Below are 23,348 nucleotides of genomic sequence, written 5' to 3' on the forward strand. Positions count from 1 at the left end.
AGGGTGCTGATTAACATCAGATCTGGTGGTGGTGGTGGTAGTGGTTTTCAGAGATGGACCTTTGTTCACTTAAGAAATAAACTTGTAAGAGTGACTTTGTCTACACTGCACTTTCATCAGTAAAACTTTTGTTGGTCAGGGGTGTGAAAAAACCAACCCTTGATCAACAAAAGTTTTACCGATGAAAAGCGCTGATGTGGACAGCGCTTTGTCAGTGGGAGAGCTCTCTCCTGCCGACAAAGAATGGCTACACTGGATACCATATAGCGGCCCTGCTGTAGCGGCGCAGTTGTGCCGCTATAAAGTGTGCTGTGTAGACATAGCCTAAGTTACTGCTGATCGTGTCTGAATTTCAACCAGCAGCTTAGAAGTTAACAGTTCCATTTCCCATTGTGAATAGCCTGAGCCAGGATGTGTGTGTTAAATCTTATCATTAATTTCCATTTGCTGGGAATGCTATCACTGTGGAACTATTCAATCTGGTCACCTCTTATGTTAAGCCCACATTTTCCTAGGTTTGACTTGATTGCAAATGGTGGAGCTTCCCTAATGCTGCACTTTGAGCGAGCCCCATTCATGAGTCAGGAAAGGACGGTATGGCTGCCATGGAATAGCTTCTACGCCATGGATACGCTCGTGATGAAAACTGAGGAGAACTCCATTCCCAGCTGTGATTTAAGTGGCTTTGTCCGTCCTGATCCAGTCATCATTTCATCGCCACTTTCAACATTCTTCAGTGATGCTCCTGGTCGGAATCCCATAGTACCAGAAACCCAGGTATGATTTGTGGGAGTGAAAAGAATGTAGAAGCAATCACTCACTGTGATAGCCACACATCAGAGATGGTACACCCAATTATCAGAGTTTTACCATCCACTCACTGAACTTCAACTGGTACCCCTATGTTTTGATTCTAACAGATGAGCTAAAAGACAGACTTCTCTAATGAAGCTTGTAGAAGCTGTGCTAGGCTTATCTCACCCAGGCATCTCTCTCGACTACCTTACACTCTCTCCTACTGCCTCTCATTATCACATTGTACATCAAGTCCTGTGTATTTCTAACTATAGCTGAGGTTATTTCAAGAGAATTTTGCAAAAACTTTGTATGTGCAACTAACCACAAGCTACTTTCTCTTATGCTAGTCCGGGAGATAAACGATAATGGATTATTTAATAATCTACACTGGTATTATTATTATTATTGCTAGTTTATTCCATCTTGGCATCCCTTTTGCTTTATACCAATTGCCAGTGGAAGTCGCAGGTTTGTATAATTGCAGCCTCTTGTGGCCCCTACGTATATAACTAGCAATAAAGCCTGTTGTTTTTATTTACAATTTTTCCAACAGACTGTTTTCAAAAAGAAAACATAACTGTGACATACAATTATTAATCCAGAAATCATAACCTAAACTGTATCACTGCAGCATGGCAAGGATACAAATTTTCAACCACAGAAAGTTGTTAGTTCTTAAGTAAAGGGCAAACAGATATCTCTTCGAAATAAAGTGTACAGTGGCAAGTTTAATATGTCTATTCTGTGTTTCCATCCAGGTTCTTCATGAAGAAATTGAGTTCCCTGGCTCTAACATAAAGCTCTGTTATCTGAGTTCCCGTACTGCTGGATACAAATCTTTGCTCAAGATCACCATGACCCAATCTCTTGTGCCTCTGAATCTAATTAAAGTTCATCTGATGGTAGCAGTGGAAGGGCATCTGTTTCAAAAATCATTCCAGGCATCCCCTAATTTGGCATATACATTTATCTGGGACAAAACTGATGCATATGGTCAGAAGGTTTATGGGTTGTCAGATGCTGTAGGTATGTCATGACATTCAAACTCTAAAACTTTCAAATGATGATGTAGTGCTTATAATGGCTAATTTAGTAAGAATACTGAAATAAGGACTGTTGCAAGAATTTACCTATAGCTCAAATACAAACTACGCAAATTCTGCCTTCTTTATACAATTTTATCCTTGGATTGTGCCTCATCTACACATTTAGTAGAAGGAATAATTTGGTCTCCATATATCCTGGTTGGTAAAAAGTGATTCTAACCTTTGGAATGGCATGCATACTCTAGTCCATTTGCAATCTAGTGTATATTGTTAGTACTTGCCTGTATTGTAGTATGCTTACGATTAAAATGGTATTTTCTAACAGGGGTCATTCCAGCACTTTTATAGCCATTTTTAAATTGCATAGTTAGAGATCTTTATTCTAGCAAGCAACAAAAGAAATGGCCTTAAAAACCTTTGTAACTTTTATAGTTGTATCTGAAAATGTAAACAATTGATGTAAGGATTTTACAAATGCGCATTAAAGCAATGTGAATCTGGAAAGAAAATTGTGAAGATCTGCTTGCTCTTGCACTTTCACATTATTCTAAAGACTTGCACATGATAGCACCTCTTCTCCCAATAATTCACAGATCCCAGGTTAATGTATGTAGTGTATGGGTGTGTGTGTGTGTGTATATATATATATATATATATATATATATATATATATATATATATATATATATGCCAATACAAGATGTTGCCTTCTATAATAAATGAGCTGTTATATAGCATATGAAAAAAATACCATTAAATATAATAAATAAATGTGGTGACTATCAGGCTAATTAAAAGTAGAATCCTGTCCTGTGATTTAATAGCAGAATTTTTATTAGAATTTTTAATGATTTTTCCTACTCTCCCCTCATCAAACTGGTCACTTCCCAAAGCCAATTATTCAATGAAAAGGTCATCAGGTCCCTACAGAGTACAAGGGAATCAAGTTTCAAGGTTGAATTAAGTCAAAGATCTGAGTTTAATATTGTGGAATGAAAGAGGAGAGCATAATCACTCCATCTCATTGAAAGTGTTTGGGAACCAGTTGACTTACTGTTTGGGAACCAGTTGTTTTACTATTTGAAAAACTGTCCAGTCATTTTGGTCCATTGCTTATGCAATAATCATCACCATTTTTCCCCCAGTTTCTGTGGGATTTGAATATGAGACGTGCCCAAGCCTGATCTTATGGGAGAAGAGGACAGCGCTGCTGCAAGGCTTTGAACTAGATCCCTCAAATCTAGGGGGCTGGTCTTTGGATAAACATCATGTACTTAATGTCAAGAGTGGTGAGTTAACTGATTCCATGTGTTTTCTGAACTACATGCCATCATAGCAACTTCTGTCCATCTGTAAAAAATCCAGTTCCACTGCTTTTCTCACTACATTTCTGGAAAGTTTTGTAAAGTTTGAACTGTTTTTGTTTCTAAGAATAATTGTGTCATTTTCCAAGAATCGCTTCTTACACTGCCACAGAGCAGCACATTCTTAAATTCCCCAGCATTTCCTTCTGCTTCACTGATCCTTTTTCTTCCTCCCCTTATTCTGCCAATGTTCTCTGAGACTTTTCCTGATTCCTTGTGTTTGTCTTTGGCTCCTGTAATCCTCCTGAAAGATAAACCCAGGGAAAACTGAGAGACATGAACTGGTGAGCTGGGAGACCCCAGTCCCGTTATAGTCATAATATCACACACAAATTGGACACAGGAAACATGATTTTTATAGATGTTAAAACACAGGCCAAGGATATGGCAATCAGAGGGACCAAGTGACATCAGAAGAGGCCTCTGAAGTCCCTACTTACCTATTGATGATAACACAGATCTGTTGCAAAAAAACACTGCCAAGTTATCTAGCCAATGGTTGTATGATGTCAGGTTGACTAAACAAATCCATTTACCCCACCACCCGAGGAAAGCCAACCACCGTGGCCTACTGGGTCAATTCTAAAAACAATAAATAATCTCTGCTTCCGCACTATGTCCTTTTGGAAAATTTTGCAAAACTTAGGTGTTCTTCGGTGTGAATATGTTTACATCCATTCTGCAGCCACAGCAAGCAGTCAGCTACACAAAGATGTTGCTGCAGCACTAGCAACTGAAGAGAGTTCTAGTTCATTGCACAGTAACTCTGTTCCAGGCAAACCTGAAAAAAAACACCTCCTTTGAACCTACCGTGGTGTCAGGGACTTGCAATACTCGGAACCAGAAAATGTCAGGACAGTTAGCTAGTAACACAAAAGCCAACGAGAAATACTTTGATCAATTTCTTGTGGCATACAGGGTCTGAGCTTTGTGTGTTTTTCCACTGGGTGTGAGGGAGATGCACAGAGAGTAAAAGCAATTTTCAAGCATCAGACACTTTGTGGAAATGTTTGCGTCAGCTTTGAAGACATCAGAAAACAGGGTAGTAGGTTTCATTGTAACTTTAACTTTCAGCCCTCTTCTCATTGGGTTCTAGGGGTAAATTATATAGAAACAGTGTTTCCATGTTTTTACCTTCTGGTAGACTCAGGTTCAGCTAGTTGTTTCTTAAGTGTTTCTTTCATCAAATTTACTTGACTAGACTTTAGCCAGGGTGAAATGATTTCCAGAAGAGCCAAGTACAGGCTTGAGAAGACAGTGGAGTCTGGGGTTAGATAATGGGGCCACTATTTTTTTAATATGTTAGAGCAGTTACTCTGGTAAATGCCAGTTTTTACTATGATTGACTATGTCAGTTTAATGAGCTAACTGAAGTACTGACTCTGTCAATTTGTGAAAAACTTATTTTAAGGAGTCTTAGACCACCAGAGATTCCCAAGAAGCTGGTCAAAAAGAGTTTAGGTGGCATTTGTGGGTCAATAAGAGGCTTTAAATGTCAAAGATTTCAGCACACAAGTTATTTTTATTGTTGTAACTGTACCACTTCGTGTGTATGATCCATGTAATTGTGTAATTTTTCTGCAATTTAATTATTAGTATTCTTTATATTATAACAAGCACCTAAAATGGGCCATGTGCTTCACAGACTTATAGGGAGACATAGCCTTAGCCCTAAGAGCTCACAGTCTGAAAAAGAACAAAAACCGCTGCAGTCATAACATTGTTAATTGTGCATTGCAAAACAAAGCAAAGCTCCATTAACTACTTAATATGCAGTTGCTAACTATTCTCTTTCTCTCCAGTTATTTCTGTTGGTCTATTCCTGTCATCACTTCTTCTGTTTCTCTCTCTCTCTCTCTCTCTGTCTTAGACTTTAAGTGCCTTGAGCTAATAGCTATGCAGGCAGATCTAAAACGGTTACTGTTCTTCAAATTTTTTTACCAACAGGACTAAGGGAGTTGGAGACTTTAGCATATCTTTTTTTTGTGATCCTCGCAAACTTTTTTCGGGAACCTTCTTTCTGTTGCTTGCAAGAGCAAGTTGCAGAATAGTTAATTGCACAAGAACCCTAGGTATAGTGTTCAAAATCAGTGAAGTCGGTTTATTTAACACATACTTCCATGGATGCTATGTGGCAGGTTGAGCTTTGTGGCATTGTACCAGCATGTGCATTCCACCCTTGCATACGGTGTGATGGTTGTTACAGCTGTCCGTGGTGATAGCTGCACTCATGGCCGTGCTACAAACCTCTTCACTTAAGGATATAATAATTGGATTTTCAAATGAACATGTGGCTGATAGTTTCCTACGGTATTTTCCATACTATTTGACCACATTGTTAGCGACAGCTTTTCCGTGCTGTTTGGAGCTGCGGTACCCTGGCAGCCCTAGAAGAGGCAGGACTCACATTATCTCTCAGGGTGGTTGGCAGTCCCAATTCAGACATTCCTCCCACCCCCAGAAATGGGGTTGCTCCTCTGCCTTCCACACTTTCCCTCTAGCCCTTGAAAGCCTCTTCAGACATTTTACTCTTGTCTCTGACTTTTTTTCCTTTTCCCCCTTCTTCTTCTTCCCTTCATCTCTTTTGCTGTCCTTGCCTGAGTGTGAAGGACAGCGAGAGGGAGCAGGAGAGCGAGAAGCGAAGAAGGAAGACGACAGGAGAGCTGACACAAGAGAGTCCATATAATAATAGAAATAAACTGAAGGCAGAGGAAACTCAGGGGCTTATCAGGTTCTTTGCCTCTTTGCTTTTGCTCTCAGTTCTTTGCCTCTTTGTTTTGCTTTCTAGTTGATGACATTATAACAGGGGCCTTCCTTTAACCCACCTCCGTATGATGGGAGAAGAAAGAGATGTATGACAATGGTTTGACTCATAATGACTGTAGAGTCTTCTAATACGACCCAATATTACACCTTTAACTTTACTGCTAGTTGAGTAATGCTTGTGCTCAGGCTGTCCTGAAAACAGCAACTATCCCTCTCCTCACTATAATGTTGTGAGACCATGCAACTGAAGGCACTTCACCTTACATCCCTGAACCAGTGTCACATCAATTATTAAAAGCAGGCCCTCTAAAGGCCAACTTTCCAAACTATCATAGTAACCACTTCCATTTCCCTTCACTGTTAGGTATATTGCATAAAGGCAGTGGAGAGAATCGGTTTCTAACTCAGCAGCCAGCCGTGATTACCAGTATTATGGGGAACGGGCGCCGAAGGAGCATCTCCTGCCCAAGTTGCAATGGTCTTGCAGAAGGAAACAAGCTTTTGGCCCCTGTGGCACTTGCAGTGGGAATTGATGGAAGCCTCTTTGTTGGGGATTTTAACTATATTCGGCGCATCTTCCCATCTAGGAATGTCACCAGTATTTTGGAATTAAGGTAAGGCATCAAACATAGCCCTTTGACATAAGTAACCTGTGCTGAAATCAGACATTCCCATTCCTTTTTATAATTTTCTAAAACATTGTCACTTGCCACCTGATAAGTTTCCAATGGAAAAATGGGTCACAGAAAAGCATAGCTCAGTATCTATGGATGATAGAGCAATGAGTGTTAATAGAGAAAAAAACTGATGATCAAAGAAAAAATTAACTTGTTTTCTCTTTTTGTTAATCACTTAATACAATCTCCCTTTACTATTAGACAAAGCCTACCTAGTTTTCAAGACTATGGGATTGACTGCCTGTCATTGGTGAGCCAGAGCAATATGCCAGGGCTTAAAAGCCTTGTGAGTTCAGAAGAGTTTTTGATATCAACATTTTCTCATAGCCATTGTCCCCACTCCTTTCCCCCTTCCCCACATTTTTAAATATCTTTCTTCAGGTTTGGTCAGTGCAGTTAAGATCAGGTTGCTATCAGAGAGCCACGTGCATAATCAGGATAGTATAGTTCTTAAAAATTATCTCACTGTGCACAAACAATTGCTGAAGATTTGGTCACATAAATAGAAAAGGCACCAGTGTATAGTGGACCATTTCACCTATTTCTGTTCACTGTCCTTTTTCTTCCCTATGGGAGAGGAAAGGGCCATTCCTGAAAACCCGCACTCATGTGACTAGTCCTTACTCTTACTGGTCAGTCTCTGGAGACAAATTAATTACTCACGTGAGGAAAAACTATATGATTGGAACCTATGTGAACACTTTCTTGGTACTTCTGCAGCTGTCAAGAGATGCAATGTGATCAAACTACTGCTCTTGTAGACTTTAAAAAGCTGCCAAACACCTCGAGAGAATTCAAATAGCTAACCTATTTATGTGATGCCACCAATAACCAATCGCTTCGCTTTCAGTGGCTGAGAAACATAGCAAAATGATTGGACTAGGAAGAGATGATGGACCTAGTTCTGGTCTCACACCAGTTTTCCACTGATATGATTCTAACTTCAGTGGAGTGAGTCCTGATTTATATTCGCATAAGTGAGGTCAGAATCAAGGCCGCTCTATGCTTAAGCCAATTCCCTGACACCTGTCTTGTGGATCACTGCACATCAATGCCTCTTCACCCCTGGGATCACTTAAAACATCATTCTAGAAAACAGACTTATCATTATTACCATCAGATGTGAAATAACACTGGCCATGCTTCCTATTAGCAGAACAGTACATGTTCCAAGCAGGTAGTTTGTGTGGCTGTGTGACCCACCATAAACATTTATCATTGTAGAACGTCATTCCACTCTATGACTCCTCATTTTATACGATTAATTTAATTCAGTTGGGCTCTAATCTGCCTTGAGACACATAGCTCGGCACAAGCTGGGAGGGGTTGCAAGCAGTTCAGAGCACCGAATGAGAATTCAAAAGGACCTTGACAAATTGGAGAAGTAGTCTGAAATCAACAAAATAAAATTCAATAAAGATAAGTGCAAAGTACTTCACTTAGGAAGAAAAAATCAAATGCACAACTACAAAATAGGGAATAACTGGCTAGGTGGTAGTACTGCTGAAAAGGATTTAGGGGTTATAGAGCAACACAAATTGAATATAAGTCAGCAATGTGATGCAACTGTGAAATAGGCTAATACTGTTCTGAGGTGTATTAACAGGAGTGTTGTATATAAGACACAAGATGTAACTGTCCTGTTTTACTCAGCACTGGTGAGGCCTCAGCTGGAATACGGTGTCCAATTCTGGGCACCATGCTTTAGGAAAGATGTGGAGAAATTGGAGCATGTCCAGAGAAGAGCAACAAAAATGATAATAGGTTTAGAAAACCTGACCTATGAGAAAAGGATAAAAAAACTGGGCATGTTTAGTCTTAATAAAAGAAGACTGATGGGGGATGTGATAACAGTCTTTAAGGGCTGTCATAAAGAGGGCGGTGATCAAATATTCTTCATGTCCACTGAAGATAGGACAAGAAGTAATCAGCTTAATCTACAACAAGGCAGATATAGGTTAGATATTAGAGAAAATGTTAACTATAAGGCTAGTTAAGGACTGTAATCAGCTTCCAAAGGATGCTGTGAAATCCCCATCTTCAGAGGTATTTAAGAATAGGTTGGACGAATAGGGACGGTTTGGGTTTACTTTGTCCTGCCTCAGCGCAGGAGACTGGATTTGATGACTTCTTGAGGTTCCTTCCAGGCTCCAGCCCTACACTTCAATGATTCTATGATGTTTATAAGTAAAGGCCAACATTTTCAAACTGAGGTGCCTAATATCAAGCATTTATTTCCATGTCACCTCAGCATCTCTGAAAATCAGGTCACTTTTATAGGTGCATAGCAGTGGGCTTCCAAGTTTGAAAATGTTGGCCCAAAATTTACAACAGGACTTGCTTGAACACTGTTCCCTTCTGGCTGTGCAGGTGAACAAGTATCAATCTCAGCCTCTTTAGAATCTGGCAAAAAAGTAAGAAATCACATCAGCAAAGGTTAGGGTGCTTATCCTTTCTTTATGCTTCTATCCGGCTACCCTTGTCTTTTATTAAAGTCTGTTTTCCATAGTATAGTTTTCTTGGCCTCTGTAACAACTACTAACAGTGAACAACGAAGCTATTTCATGTTGGGTACTGTTGAAAATCTACAACAGGCTTGATTCAGTCTTAGGACTTACATTCGTCGGTTTAACTCTGTGTTCTCAGAAAGGAATCTGGGTCCAGTCCTGCAAATGTTACTCATAGAAAACATCCTCGCTCAGAAGAGTGGTCCCACGAAAATCTGTAGGACTTACATGAGTAGGGGTTGGAAGAATTGGGCCCTTAGGTATGAACAAGACCAGAATCCCAAACTGGCATATTTACAATTTTATTAAAGCTTCTAATATTTCCATAATTAATACCAAAATATTCCTTCATTTGTGGCAGATAATGGTCTAGTCTTACATATGCAGTGTAAATCATGATGAGTAACTCCATGGAAGTCAGTGGAGTTACACCAGTGTAAAATTGTATACAAGAATAGTATAATGCATGATATTTCACTTTCACTAAGCCATATAAAATTACCCCAAGACATTAACTGATATCACTGGTTAATAAGAAGTAAAGCCAGGACTGTTATTGATGGCACAATTTACTGAATGAACTTCACAAAGTTCCAAGCTTCTGACTGTGCTGTAAAAGCTGCAGCTCAGGAGTTACGACATCATCGGTATTCCACTCAGCGTGTATTGTATAAACACAACAACACACACTAGGCACAAAAAATGTATTAATTCACATGTGGGAATATAGCAGGCACTTGCCTTTTGGCCTTGTGCCTAGACAGCACACTAGGCATCAATTGATAAAACACAGTTCACATCGTTCAGTCTCTTATTGCTTTGTTATCAAATAGCAGTAACCAAAGAATTACTTTGATCAGCTTAGAGAATTTCTTGATCAATGGCTGCATTTACGGTCAAACTTGCTTTAAGCAACTACCACAGGGACCAAAGGGCAAAAATGTGTTGCTGTAGAAATTGGTCGAAAGATTTAAAAAAAATTCCTCTTGGAAACTACTTTTGGGTAGTTTAAGGTGTTTGCTTTCAACTCTTAGAAGTGATCCTAGTGCCGCTTTCACTGTATATTAACCACACCTCTCCGCTAAGCCCACTGTTCCATGTGGTAAACTGCCACCTTCTTCCCCTCTCTCTCAGCACACAAGATGAACATTTTTCCACATAGTGATTATTTCAATGATCCAGAAAGTTTCTTGCAAAATATGCCTTGAGGGAGGGTATCATAGCAGGGAACTATCTGGTGATTACAACACCCCTGGTGTGCTTCATCCCGAAACCAACCTAAGGCTAGAGCTGAAGAGAGATTTCCTCTCTTGCGTCCTTTTGTAAAATAAAAACAAAATGTTATGTATGCTTTACCATCTATTCTTCAGCTAACTGTTTGTTCTTTTTTTTCCTTTTGTTCCCTTTCTATAAAGAAATAAAGAGTTTAAACATAGGTAAGACCAAAAGCTCTTTCACATATAATTTGATACAGTTTGTTTGCTTCACTGTGTTTGCTTTTTGTGTTGTGCTTCTTGTGTAACATAATGTTTTTCATGTACCAAATATAGTAACATTTTTATGTACTAATTGTATGTTATGAATATGATAAACATTAGCAATTATGAAATACATTCAAAAAGAAACCAAATAAGTTCTGACAGTAATTAGGAATTTCTAGTGGAATGCAAGTATAATGAACCCAAAGTTAACTTTTACATAAGCATTTCTCCCTGTGGTCTGTAATTGGTCTAAATGATTGAGGCAAACTACAGCAGTAGTTTTGTAAATGCTGGACAGAGTTCTCAAAGGAACTAATGAACTGGAAATGGCTCAAAAACTCATTTTCAACTCATTAATAATTTTTTCTGGATTCACTCTTTCTTATATTGACTGACTATTAACAATGTGGTGGTCTGGTTATATAATGGATTAGTTAGTTTAACTAGAGCTTAAAATCCATTTCTAAGGGCTTATCTACACTGGCAAGCAAAATCGGCGCTGCTGCGGTCGATGCAGTGGCATCAATTTAGTGGGTCTGGTGAAAACGTGATAAGTCGATGGCAGAGTGCTTTCCCATCAACTTCAGTACTCCACCTCCCCGAGAGGTGGAAGGTAAGTCGGCGGGAGAGCATCTCCCATTGACACAGCACAGAGTAGACATCACATTAGGTCAATGTAAGCTACGTCGCTCCAGGGTGATTTTTTTCACATCCCTGAGTGACGTAACTTACAGCGACTTAAGCAGCAGTGTAGACCAGGCCATGAATAGAGTTCTAGTTCAAAGGCATTCAAATCTCATTTGTGTACCACGTGAGTACTAAACTCACTAGCCAGGTGTCCCCAGAAGTTGTACAGCTTGCATAGCCAGCCTCTGTGCCATCCTCCTCACAGTTCCCAATGGAGAGTAGAGGAGGAGTAGAACAAGGAGAGTGGTCAGCATATGAAGAGCAGTGCAATCCCCAGATGGTGTATGGTCCCTTGGGGACCATAGTCTGATGGTTCCCCATCTCTCCTGAGCCCAGTATAAGATGGATGCAACAGAGGTTTGGGGCCTAACAGTGTGATTCCCCTCTCGCAATGGTGTAAATCAAGAGGGAGGCTGAGTTAATTCATTATTTGTATGATTATTTGTGCTGGTGGGTGGCCATTAGTTGCAGTTGTGAATCTAACTAATTGTTAGGACGCTTAGAGCTTTGTGTATGGGTGGCTTTTCTTAGTATTTAAATGGAAGAAATAAGTGAAGTAAATGGAGTTACTCTGGTGTAAGTGAGCAGAGAATCAGACTCTAAGACCCACTCCTGCCTACACTAACTCCCAGGCAACCTGCTTCCTGACAGACTGAGTCTCATTGACCTCATGGTATTAAGTGTTATGTTCACTAGTAAGTGCTATGAGATGAGGCCTTGTAGTAGAGCATCTCCGAGCAATACCGATTATTTTATTAAAAACCTTTTTAAATAAAGGATACGTTCCCTGCCTTCATGTAAATCTAATAAAGAATTAAAGGGATTTTTTTAATGGCAAAGGGAGAGGCCAAAGCTGCTTAGCCAGTCAAGTGTTAGTGTGGGAACTCTTTATTTCTCCAGTATATGATATGTCTGTCTTTGAGGAAATACGCCATTAGCTCTTTGTGGGAGTAATGAAAGTGCATCATTTTAGATCAGTTTCCATCTGCCAAAGTTGATTTTCCCCATTATCAAACTTGGAGAAAAAAGCCCCTCAGATCTTGTGAGCTCACTGCTGAGTTTGGTGGATAGGCTCACACCCTCTCTGCCCTTGTTCGGCTCACGATGGAGAGCAAACACATATATAACAGGTCTGCATCTGTGCCAATGAGTTGCTGAAACAAACGATAATGAATGCTCTGAATGAGATCACTACATCATGATCACAGCCTGAATGGAATTCTGATAGCTGGGAGGGGTGGTGAGCTCAGTGTATATATTGATGACTGCACAAGGAAGATAGAGAGGAAAGAGGACCAGAAGGCACCCTCTGTGTACCAGAGTCTGCCACCCTACCTTGCAGTGCTTGGTACCTTACTTCTCCTCAATTTCAGTAGAACCTACTTGCAGAATGAGATACTACTCAAAGTGAGTATGGTGACAGAACCTGCTCTTCAGTGTTAAAGGAGAGCATGTCTAACAGCATGAAAGAGGGGAAAGCCTCAAAACAACATTTAAAACTTTTTTTTAACTAACAAACCTGGGTGTTTATCTACTGGAAAGCTAAGAGGTCCTGTTAGCTAAAGTCAACATCTTAAGGGCTTTTCCTCAAACCCAGCACTTATCCAAGGCAAAGGTAGAAAATTCAGTTAAATATTTTTTGGTGAGGAAAGGGGAAGGGAGAGAAGGTGATGAGATGACCTCGTGGTAAGGTATTATGCTGTAGAAGACAAGACAAAGGACTGAGAGATTGAGTTCTAATCCCAAGTGTTCCACTGATCTCGCTGCACAAGTCACCTAATTGCTCTGTGCCTCAGTTTCCTCCTCTGTGAAATGGATTTAACAGTACTTACCCATCTTTGTAAAGGGCTTTGAGATCCTTGCATGGGATAAAACTGCCAAGTATTTTCTATTTATTTATTGTACTTCCATCTCTTCGTTTTTATGGTCCTGTGAGTTTTCTGCAGATGGTATTACTTCTTCCCATTTAATTTCAGCCAAATCAATCTCCTTTCCAGAATCTACCGTTTTTGAGCAAAGAGCAGAATGTGCTATTGACTCAGAATCATGCCATATTACAGGCACTGTCAGTCTGTTGCAGAGGAGGAGGATTACAATAGAGAGTGCTTTCTCTGTCCCTCCTCACTCCTCCTCACCCAAAATCTGGCTGTCCTCACATATGCACAGTTGTCTGTGTGCTGCTGATAATCCATCTGTAGCAGGTGCCAGTGGCTATACTTCCAGTGAGAGTCTAATGAAGAAATGGCTTATTTTCTCCATCATAACTTGCCTCGACATATCCTCACTCTTGGAGTTGTGCACTTTTGCCATATGAATCCAGGAGTGTGGATCTTTGGAGGCAAATGACTCTACTTACTGGTAAGTAACCTGCCTTTTCTCTTGCTGTCCTCATTTGTCCTCCACACTTTTAAAATCTCCATTGACCTTAAATAAGATCACCGTAGGCTCATGAGACTGGTAAACATAATAGAGATCTTGTTTAAAAACACATTAAAGTGAATCCATCTTGTTCCTCTGCTCCAGCTCTAGTTATATGTGTTAATGGCTGAGACTGAAATTTCACAATTTGCAGATGGTTTGTTAAAATAGTTCCAGAATTTGATAAGCTGTCAAAAATTATAGTTTCATTAGAGATGCAGCAATACATCTGAGCATCCACTTTTAGAACAAATCACAACTAGTCACTGCAGGTGAGTAGCCCAGGTGAAAGCCAAATACTTGGGCTCTCTCTGATTTTAGTTACATGGCCAACTTCATATACTATTTTAAGAACAAATGAGAACAAACTTTGTTTAAGGATAAATTTGTTATGCACCTACTTTCTACTTATGTAAGACCTCATGAATTTGGTGTCAGAGTATTCATGACTCAGAGGCTGGTGCTTTGATCTCATTCCTGAGATTTCTGCTTTCAAGGGAAGTACAAGAATGACAACAGTTAGAGATGAACCAAAGAGATTTGGCCTTGAGCAGGTACCTCCAACTACTCCCTGCTTCCAAATCAGAGTGTAGCAGCATCTTTCCCCATCTCAACTTATTATATGAGTGCTGAATGAAGAATCTAATGCTCTTTACTAGTTTGCTTCAATACATTAAACACTTGCTTTATAAAAACAGTCCCTGGCAAAGGAATAATAAAGAGACGTGATAGTACACACTGGAAAAAAGTCTTTCCTCAGCACATTGGTTTAACACAGTGCAGAATTCAGCCCGGTTGGTGGTGGATTTAGAGCTTCACTCTATGAGCAAGGCACTTCCATTGTCTCACTTTTTCAGTACTAATCCTTCTGAGCATGAAACCATTGATACTCGACGTGTAGGAACACTAAATGCCAGATTTATCCATCTAACTCAGGGGCTAGTCATCTTTCTGGCAAGCATACAGGGATAACAGTGGGAGGAGGAAAGGGCCTTTTGCAGTGTATATTTTTGAGCACAGAAGTCAGCTACTCTACTTTTTACTTGCTTGTTGGGTTCTATTGTGTATTGTTTGGTGGAATGTGAAGAAAGTGATTTTAAAAAGGAGGGACAAGCTCCACACTCTCTTCAGAAAATGCTGATCAGTCTGTAATCAGAACCCAGACACATTATCCATTTTTCATTCCTTTTTTCCTTCTCTTTGGTTCACGTTGCATAGAAGCCATGCCATTTGTAGAGCTTGTAGCTAATGTATTTTTAAAAGCAATGTGCCCAAATGAAGCAGTAATATATCAGCACTGTGGGAAATAAAGGGTTTCAATAGAAAAGTGTAACAATGTCCTTAAATGGAAGTAACTCAGACCCCTCAGAATATTAAGATGTCAAACTGTTCTTTCCAGTTCTTTAAATGGCAGATAACTGTCTAAGGCCAAAAGGTCTAGGATGATTTTAGATTGCTTAGCCATCTCTGTTTTCTGTTTTTTCCTTCCTAAAGCAACAATCCAGCTCACAAATACTACCTGGCTGTGGATCCCGTTTCGGGTTCACTGTACGTATCAGACACCAACAGCCGACGAATTTACCGAGTCAAATCCCTCACTGGTGCAAAAGACCTGGCCGGTAACTCTGAAGTGGTGGCAGGGACTGGAGAGCAGTGTCTGCCGTTTGATGAAGCCAGATGTGGAGATGGAGGGAAGGCAGTGGACGCAACCCTAATGAGCCCTAGAGGTAAAGGAAGTAAAAGAGACTGGAGAAAGCAACTGTCTGAGGCTAGGCTGGATCTGGATATAATTATCTAGTAATTAAATCACTACTTGCTTGTAATTTTTATTCTGTGCTTTAATCACAGTGGATTGGCAAGCGATTATGCTTTACTTAAAACAAACTTTATTACCTCTTCACTGTTCGCTGCAAAAGGAGATTTCACAGCATCGGGCTTCCTCCTAAAAGGAAACTTGCAAACAGGAGAAAACACCATTGTTTGAAACACAGTCCTTTTTGGGAGGAGGAGGGATGTCTTCTGTAGTATTTTTCTTAATTTTAGTTCTGATGTTCATTAGCGTATTCCTACAAATGGGAAAAAATGGATCTGTGTCTTTTTAAGCTTCTTTATAATTTATAGTAAGGTGCCATAAAGGATTTTGGGGGATTAAGTATTTTTTTCATCTCAAACGTAATCAGGAATAGAGTCTTGTCTTCACTATTTTGCTTGGAGCACTGAAATTGGTGACTTGAAAGCCCTCTAATTAAAAGGGTGGGTTTGTCAAGTTGTTAGCAAAGAGAGTTTTTCTTTCAATTCTTGTGTTAAGCAGATGGCATTAAAACCAAACAGAAAACCCCCACAAAGGCTCTTACTCTGCAAGCACTTACATAGTTGCTTAAATTTATCACAAGTAGCCTGAGTGAATGCAATGGGACTACTGGCATGTGTAAAGTTAAACACATGTGTATGGGCTTGTCTACATTTAAAACACTGGAGTTGCTGTAGTGCTTCAGTGAAGATGCTTCCTAAGCCAGTGGGAGGGCTGCTCCCATCAGCATACTTATTCCACCTTGCTGAAAGGTGATAGCTAGGTTGATGAGAGAATTCTCCCATCAACCTAGCACTATCTACACCGGGGTTAGGTCGGTATAACAGCTCAGGGCTGTGGATTTTTCACACCGCTGAGTTATGTAGTTATACCAACCTAATTTCCGACTGTAGACCAGGCCTGAGTGTTGGCAGGAATGGAACTCAAACAATTTTAAAACATCCTGAGTGAAAACCACTTCCACTCTCAGTCATTTTTAATTATGTCTATGGGGTCAAAACCTACAAGTTTTCGAATTACACAGAGTCTTCCAGGAGAAATGAAATCTGAATTTTTCATGTAAGAATCAAGGAGAAAAATCTTTCTTTAAAAAAATAGTTTCAAGTTTCTTTATACAGAGGCAGAAAAGAGCATAGGGCAAAATAATAAGTTAATGCAAGATTCAAGATTAAGGTTGATTTGTTAAACAACCACGGGATAAGTCAGCATAGTTCCATTGACTTCAACAGAGGAACATTGATTTAGCTGAGGATCTGGACTGCAGTGTCAGGGGCTGAAGGGCCTGAAAAAATGGGGATGAACAAAAAAGCAGCACCTTGTAACCCTCCATATTTGGAATAAACTTATCAATAAAGCATGAAACCAGAGCACTGATTGTTGCTTATTTTGTAGGAATTGCAGTGGATAAGTACGGGCTTATGTATTTTGTTGATGCCACTATGATTCGGAAAGTTGATCAGAATGGAATTATATCAACTCTGCTGGGCTCTAATGACCTAACTGCTGTTCGACCACTAAGCTGTGATTCCAGCATGGATGTCACCCAGGTAGAGTTTTACTTCCTTTTTGTGTATGTGCCATACAACAGATGGCTATTTACTTTGGATAATTGCCTGGCCATTCTCTGTAGAAAATACAGTATGTTAGACTCCTCTGAAAAAGGATTTAGAGGGTATTGATGACATTATGGAGGGCAGGATAACAGCTTATATAATTAGTTACTGAAAAGAATGAACCTACCCTCTTGCGGTTGTTAACACAAGTTGTTTACACAGTTATAGAGAAATAAGTTTGAGATAATGGAAGTTATTGTATAATTGCCTTTTATTTTTCTGTACTTGCTGTCGACTTTCAGTAATGTAGCATTCAGTCCTTTGCAACAGATACATAATTAACCAAAGTTAGCACTGTTCATAGCTTTAATTTGTACATGCAAGTCTTAAGTAGAGCATTTAGTTCCATGATTTACTCTGTTAAACCATTGACTAATTTGCTGCCATTTCACATATAATTGTTATGTGTTGAAAACAATTTACTTCTTCGGTGTGAGTTTTACAATAATAATGAATTATCGTGTGGTTCATAGGTGCGGCTGGAGTGGCCAACTGATCTTGCTGTCAATCCCATGGATAACTCACTTTATGTCCTGGAGAACAATGTCATTTTACGGATCACAGAAAACCACCAGGTTAGCATCATCGCTGGACGTCCCATGCACTGTCAGGTTCCTGGGATAGACTACTCCCTTAGCAAACTGGCCATCCACTCTGCGCTGGAGTCAGCCAGTGCAATTGCCATCTCACATACAGGAGTCCTTTATATCAGTGAGACAGATGAGAAAAAAATTAATCGACTACGCCAAGTAACCACCAATGGAGAGATCTGCCTCCTAGCCGGAGCAGCTTCAGACTGTGACTGCAAAAATGACGTCAACTGTAATTGCTATTCTGGGGATGATGCTTATGCCACTGATGCCATCTTAAACTCCCCATCCTCCTTAGCTGTGGCACCAGATGGCACTATCTACATAGCTGACCTTGGAAATATCCGCATTAGGGCTGTTAGTAAAAACAGGCCCGTTCTTAACTCTGTCAACCAGTACGAGGCAGCTTCTCCAGGAGAACAGGAGCTGTACGTCTTTAATGCTGATGGCATCCACCAGTACACCCTCAGTCTTGTTACCGGAGAGTATCTGTATAATTTCAGCTACAGCGCCGATAACGATGTCATAGAGATGATCGATAACAATGGTAACTCCTTAAAAATTCGTCGGGATAACAATGGAATGCCACGCCATTTACTGATGCCTGACAATCAGATTGTCACGCTGGCTGTCGGCACGAATGGTGGACTCAAGGTAGTGTCTACCCAGACCCTGGAACTTGGATTAATGACATACAATGGAAATAGTGGGCTCTTGGCAACAAAGAGTGATGAAACAGGGTGGACGACCTTTTATGAGTAAGAAAGTTTTTTATATTTGTTGAGTATGCATTTCTCTTTCAAGTGAGAATGGTTAGGGCCTAATATAATGCCCATTGAAATCAGTGGTAGTCCTTCTATTGGCTTCAATGAACATTGAATCAGGTCTTTAAATCTTGATGTAATAGGGTCCTGGAGCCACGTGTGTGATTTTGTTAACTTTAACAGTCTTGCAGTATCCTTACATAAGGGCCTGAGATGGATGCTTCCTGTGAGCTGCTGAGCACCCTAAAGTCCCAGTGCAGAGTATGGTTGGTGAGGGAGCTCTCCCACCTCCCAGCAAATTGCTAGTGTCTTGTAGGATCAGTAACTTGCATTTACACTGCTGTTTGCAGGACTGGGCCCAACTTTCTTTGCCATAAGTGGGAGTACAAAGAAGTCCCCTTCTCCAAGCTGGTCTGCTCAGTTTGCAACACAATAATTTGTGGTTACACCCCACAGGGCTGCCTCTGTCAAGAGATTTCAATATTAGTTTCTCTTGGAACTCAAATTACAAGTCTTGCTGTTCAAATGTCGGGATATTGGACCCATATGACATATAGGAGATAAAGTGTTGATTAACTTTACTGATTGCTCATTCTTGAGATAGGTGAGGAAATTAGATCCCAAGGTCTAGACCCCAGTGTGACTTATATAATTTGTAGATAGCCCAAAAGCACATTGGTTTTCATGAGCAGGTAGATTAAAAAAAGACAGAATTTCCTCTTTAACTGAAATGGATCAGAGATAAAGTGCCTAGGTATATTAAAAAGCTGGAAAAGCAAACCAGATTTTCTCTAACAATTATCCTGTCCTTAATAGTATTATTGTAATTTACGGGCAACAAGAGGGTTTCCTAAACAAGTATCACTATATATGCTGAATATGTGTATATATATATGCTGCACTATATATGCTGAATATTTTGGCTTTTAACTATGGCAAGGCTTTCTATCTAGAGATTGAGAATTTTGCTGAAATACTTAATTAGTGGTACATTTATTCATAATTTTTTCCAAGTTAGACTTAGACAATATTTGTCAAGCTTTATTTACAAATGACTGGACCTAGGTTTGTTTTTCTAAGATTGTCTTCTGAGCAATAGCTTTTCCCCACTAACATGTGCCAAAGCATCATATCCTGTCGCCTACTACTTAAACACTGCTGACTTTTTGTAAGAAAACAAAACAAAAACAATACCTGAACGTAAGTAACTGCTTGATCTAGCTGGAAACGTAACTGAATTATCAATCCACATCAGCATTATCTGTTTTTTTGTGTTTGGTTTATAAAAAAAGGAAAACAGTGCCATCTGGTGGTCGCTGTATAATTTGACCACCCAAATTTGAACATCTGTTCATTTTCATATATCTTATAGGTGAAGCTGCATAATTGTTATCTTTAACACGTAACAGGCCTGTTTCCTTAACATATGTCAGATATTTAATTAGTTACATTACTGAGGCCCAAGAGAGTGCTAAATACTGATCACTGAATCAAATTAATATTAAATGTATCTGACTTTTGTGAAACACTCTTGATAAGGAGATGTGCATGGGATTTTAGATAAACCTTTACTTAGTCGTTATTGATTATCAATAGTTCAAAGTTCACTAGATCACAGGTAGTATCTACTAGTTTGTTTCCTAGAAACTACACTTTAAATCAAGCAGCACATATTTTAATGAATGGATACAAAATAATTACAAGTGCACAGATTTAGATGAACAAAATGGCAATATTAAATAATTTTGAATAATTACAAATTACAAAAACGTATTTTTTTAAAAACAATTGATAATTAGAAATCATTATTTTTTTTAAATTACCGGTATAAAAAATTCAAAATTACAATATTGGTTTACCTAAGGGTAATTAAAAGTCATGATTGAGACAGTATCTTGGTGTGATTTTACGTGAAGATTTCTGATACATTTTCTCAGACTACTAAAGTGGAAATATGACTTGCATGTTCTGTGATGTGCTGACATGCATCTTGAAAGTATTATATGTTATTTTTACAGTGTTCATAAAATTGCTAGGTGCTTTCAGTGGGACTATTCCTGGTGCTAAGCACCTCTTAGTAGTATGCCTGGTATTAAGTAATACAGGATTAAGCACTAGATTAGTAAATTAGTATGTTTGAGAAAGGATAGATAGTAGCTAATTGTCTCCTCTGCTTTGCAAGTAAGTATTGCAGCTGGGCTAAGTACTATGTACAACAATATACAGCCAGTAGATGAGGAAGATTATGCTTTCTGTTTATCTAGAATGTCACCAGTTGTATATGCATTAGCACCCTGATCATATTCTATACCCTTGCAGCCCAAGTTTTTTTCATGTAATTAAAGAACAGAGCCACATGATCAGCTCTATCTAGGTTACAAAACATCTGTAGTATGCCATCCACAAAGCTGTCTGTGTCTCTGGGGCATTTTTAGTTTCAAGAAGAATGTGCATTATACCAAGTGTGTGGGAAACAATGTGTAAAGGGTGAAACTTAACCCAGTGTGTAAAATGCAAATTCTCCATATGGAAAAATGTGACAAAGGATAAACAGAGGCATCTAGTTGGAGCTGACCCTTTGTAGCTGTGACTCTTTAACATCCTGAATCCATCCCAGCACAAAGCTGTTTTGTTAACGAGATGGTAAGTAATAGTTAAATAAAATATAGGAGAATCCCTGTCGACATAGCGCACTGTATTTGTTTACATTTTAGATTGAATGTGTGAAGTATTTCCAGAGAGAGATCTCTCTTTCTATCATTGCTGCATTTGTTTTGGTAAATATAGGATCATAGCAATTAAAGATGGAAAAATCTATTGAATCACCAAGTCTGCGCTCTGTAAAGGCAGTATGTGTTACCTCCAACACCATTATATCCACACATTCAAATACAGATAATGAGTTCCCTTTATCATAATAGGATAGTGGAGTTGTGAAATGACCACATAAAAATCTTCTTAAAATGCCAAAAGCTTTACAGAATTTTTTTTTAAATGCACTTCATTCACATTATGAACAGTCAAAGCTCATGGGTAATACAACAACTGACAACAGGCTCACTTAAAATAATTTAAGCTTGTTTTTTGGGGCATGAGGAATAGATCTTTGAAGTGGTCCCTGATGATATCCCACTTGACCTTTGGAGTATCCCAAGAAAGTACCGAAGTTTTCCCTTGAATCAGACTTGTTTTTATAAGACACAGAAATAAGGATATGTTTAAATGTATGTGGATATACACCTTGCCTATCTCCAACTTAGCGCAAATGCTGCTGTTACACCTTTATTGTGCTTCATATCTGAAACCAACCTAGCTAAATCCTTTCTACAGGCTGTCTACCAGTTGCATATTTTAAACTTCTAAAGGTCAGAACTCAGGCCTTAAAGAGTGCACAGTGCACTTAATCTAAATATTTAGGTGCTCAGATGTTAAAGCAATAGACACATTATAGGAATTCTGTATAGAATACAGAATAGAATATTGGCGCAAACACGCAGAAGGGATGCACAATGTAACCAACAATACCTGGGACAATTTGAGAGGCCTGCAAACAATGTGGCAAAAATGGTGAAAGGACCAATAAAAGTCTTCTCTCAAAATATTATTTATAACCTGAATATGTATGTTGAGAGATGATTGAGACTAAATGCTTGGATAATCACAGTGCATTAAATCTTAGGAAAACTCAGTATATGCCAACTGAAACTACTTCACCCATTCACCAAAAAATAAAAATAAAAAAGGATCCATTCACCTTTCCCCTCTTGTCATGTTGCAGTGGTAATAACAACTCCAGGTCAGATCATTTCCTGAAGATTAATGGCTCCCAGCTGAGTCTTAGGTACTAACTTCTCCCAGGCACTCATCATTTCCCAGGAAATGTCCTGCTCCATCATAGTCATTTTTTAATAAATGCATTATATCTGTCTGTTGCGCAACTCCAGGAAATCAGTTTATGAGCCACCAGCATCACCTATTAAGGAAGTTTTCATCAACTGCCCTATTCAAAATCAATGATGTTCCTATTTCCAGGGTAGCTCTTGATCTCACCCACACCTCATTAACTCTGCTACTTACATTCCCTCCTGGGCAATATTGTAGGTACAACATGGGGCAAAATCCTGGACTCACTGACATCAGTGGTAGAATGCCCATTAACTTTAATGGAGCCAGGATTTCACCCTGGGACTTCATTTTAGGAACATAAGAGTTGCCTTACCAAATCAGAGCAGTCCAGAATTCTGTTTCAGATAGTGCCCTCCATCAGCTGTTTATAAGTGGAAGCAGTTCCACAGGATAATTACACATTGTGTTAAAAAAAAAAAAAATACTAGTATTTCCTTTTGTCAGTTCTAAATGTACTGTCTTTGAGTTTTAGAGTAAGATTGTCCTATTTTACTTCTCTATATATTGATGGTACAATTTATATATATAATTTATACAGTGATTTTGTATACCTCTACCATATCCCCCCCCTTAAATTAAACAGCCAGAGTCCCTTCAGTCACTCTTTTTATGATATTTGTTTCATGTTTCTAGTTAGTAATTTTCATCCCTTCCATTTCTGCTACATCTTTTTCAAGATAGGGTGATCCAAACTGAACTGTGTCCCATGCGAGGGCATACCTCTGATTTATATAAATGTCATTGGAATATTTTCCATATTTTCTATTCCATTCCACTTTGAGCAGAGATGTTCAATGAGCTGTCCACAGTGATGCCCAGTTCCTTTTCTTTCATTAATTTAAACCCCAGCAACGTGTATGAGTTGTTCAGATTATTCTTGCCAATTTGAATTATCTTGTGTTTAATGGTAAATCTCACCTG

The 23,348-nt window shown here is 39.2% G+C and overlaps 1 protein-coding gene across 5 annotated transcripts in view; it reads left to right on the plus strand.

Annotated features, from left to right (window-relative positions):
• TENM2 (teneurin transmembrane protein 2) overlaps positions 1-23,348 on the plus strand; it is a 1,082,146-nt gene that overhangs the window by 1,037,348 nt on the left and 21,450 nt on the right. For all 5 annotated transcript variants that reach the window (XM_073355925.1, XM_073355928.1, XM_073355933.1 and 2 more), the window contains 8 exons: positions 516-777; positions 1,557-1,824; positions 2,990-3,133; positions 6,339-6,588; positions 10,574-10,594; positions 15,239-15,471; positions 16,947-17,101; positions 17,641-18,515. In XM_073355925.1, coding sequence (XP_073212026.1) covers positions 516-777; positions 1,557-1,824; positions 2,990-3,133; positions 6,339-6,588; positions 10,574-10,594; positions 15,239-15,471; positions 16,947-17,101; positions 17,641-18,515 — 2,208 coding nt within the window. The remainder of the gene's footprint in view (positions 1-515; positions 778-1,556; positions 1,825-2,989; positions 3,134-6,338; positions 6,589-10,573; positions 10,595-15,238; positions 15,472-16,946; positions 17,102-17,640; positions 18,516-23,348) is intronic.

This window comes from Lepidochelys kempii, chromosome 8 (assembly GCF_965140285.1).
Source record: "Lepidochelys kempii isolate rLepKem1 chromosome 8, rLepKem1.hap1, whole genome shotgun sequence".
In the NCBI taxonomy this organism is placed as follows: Eukaryota; Metazoa; Chordata; order Testudines; family Cheloniidae; genus Lepidochelys; species Lepidochelys kempii.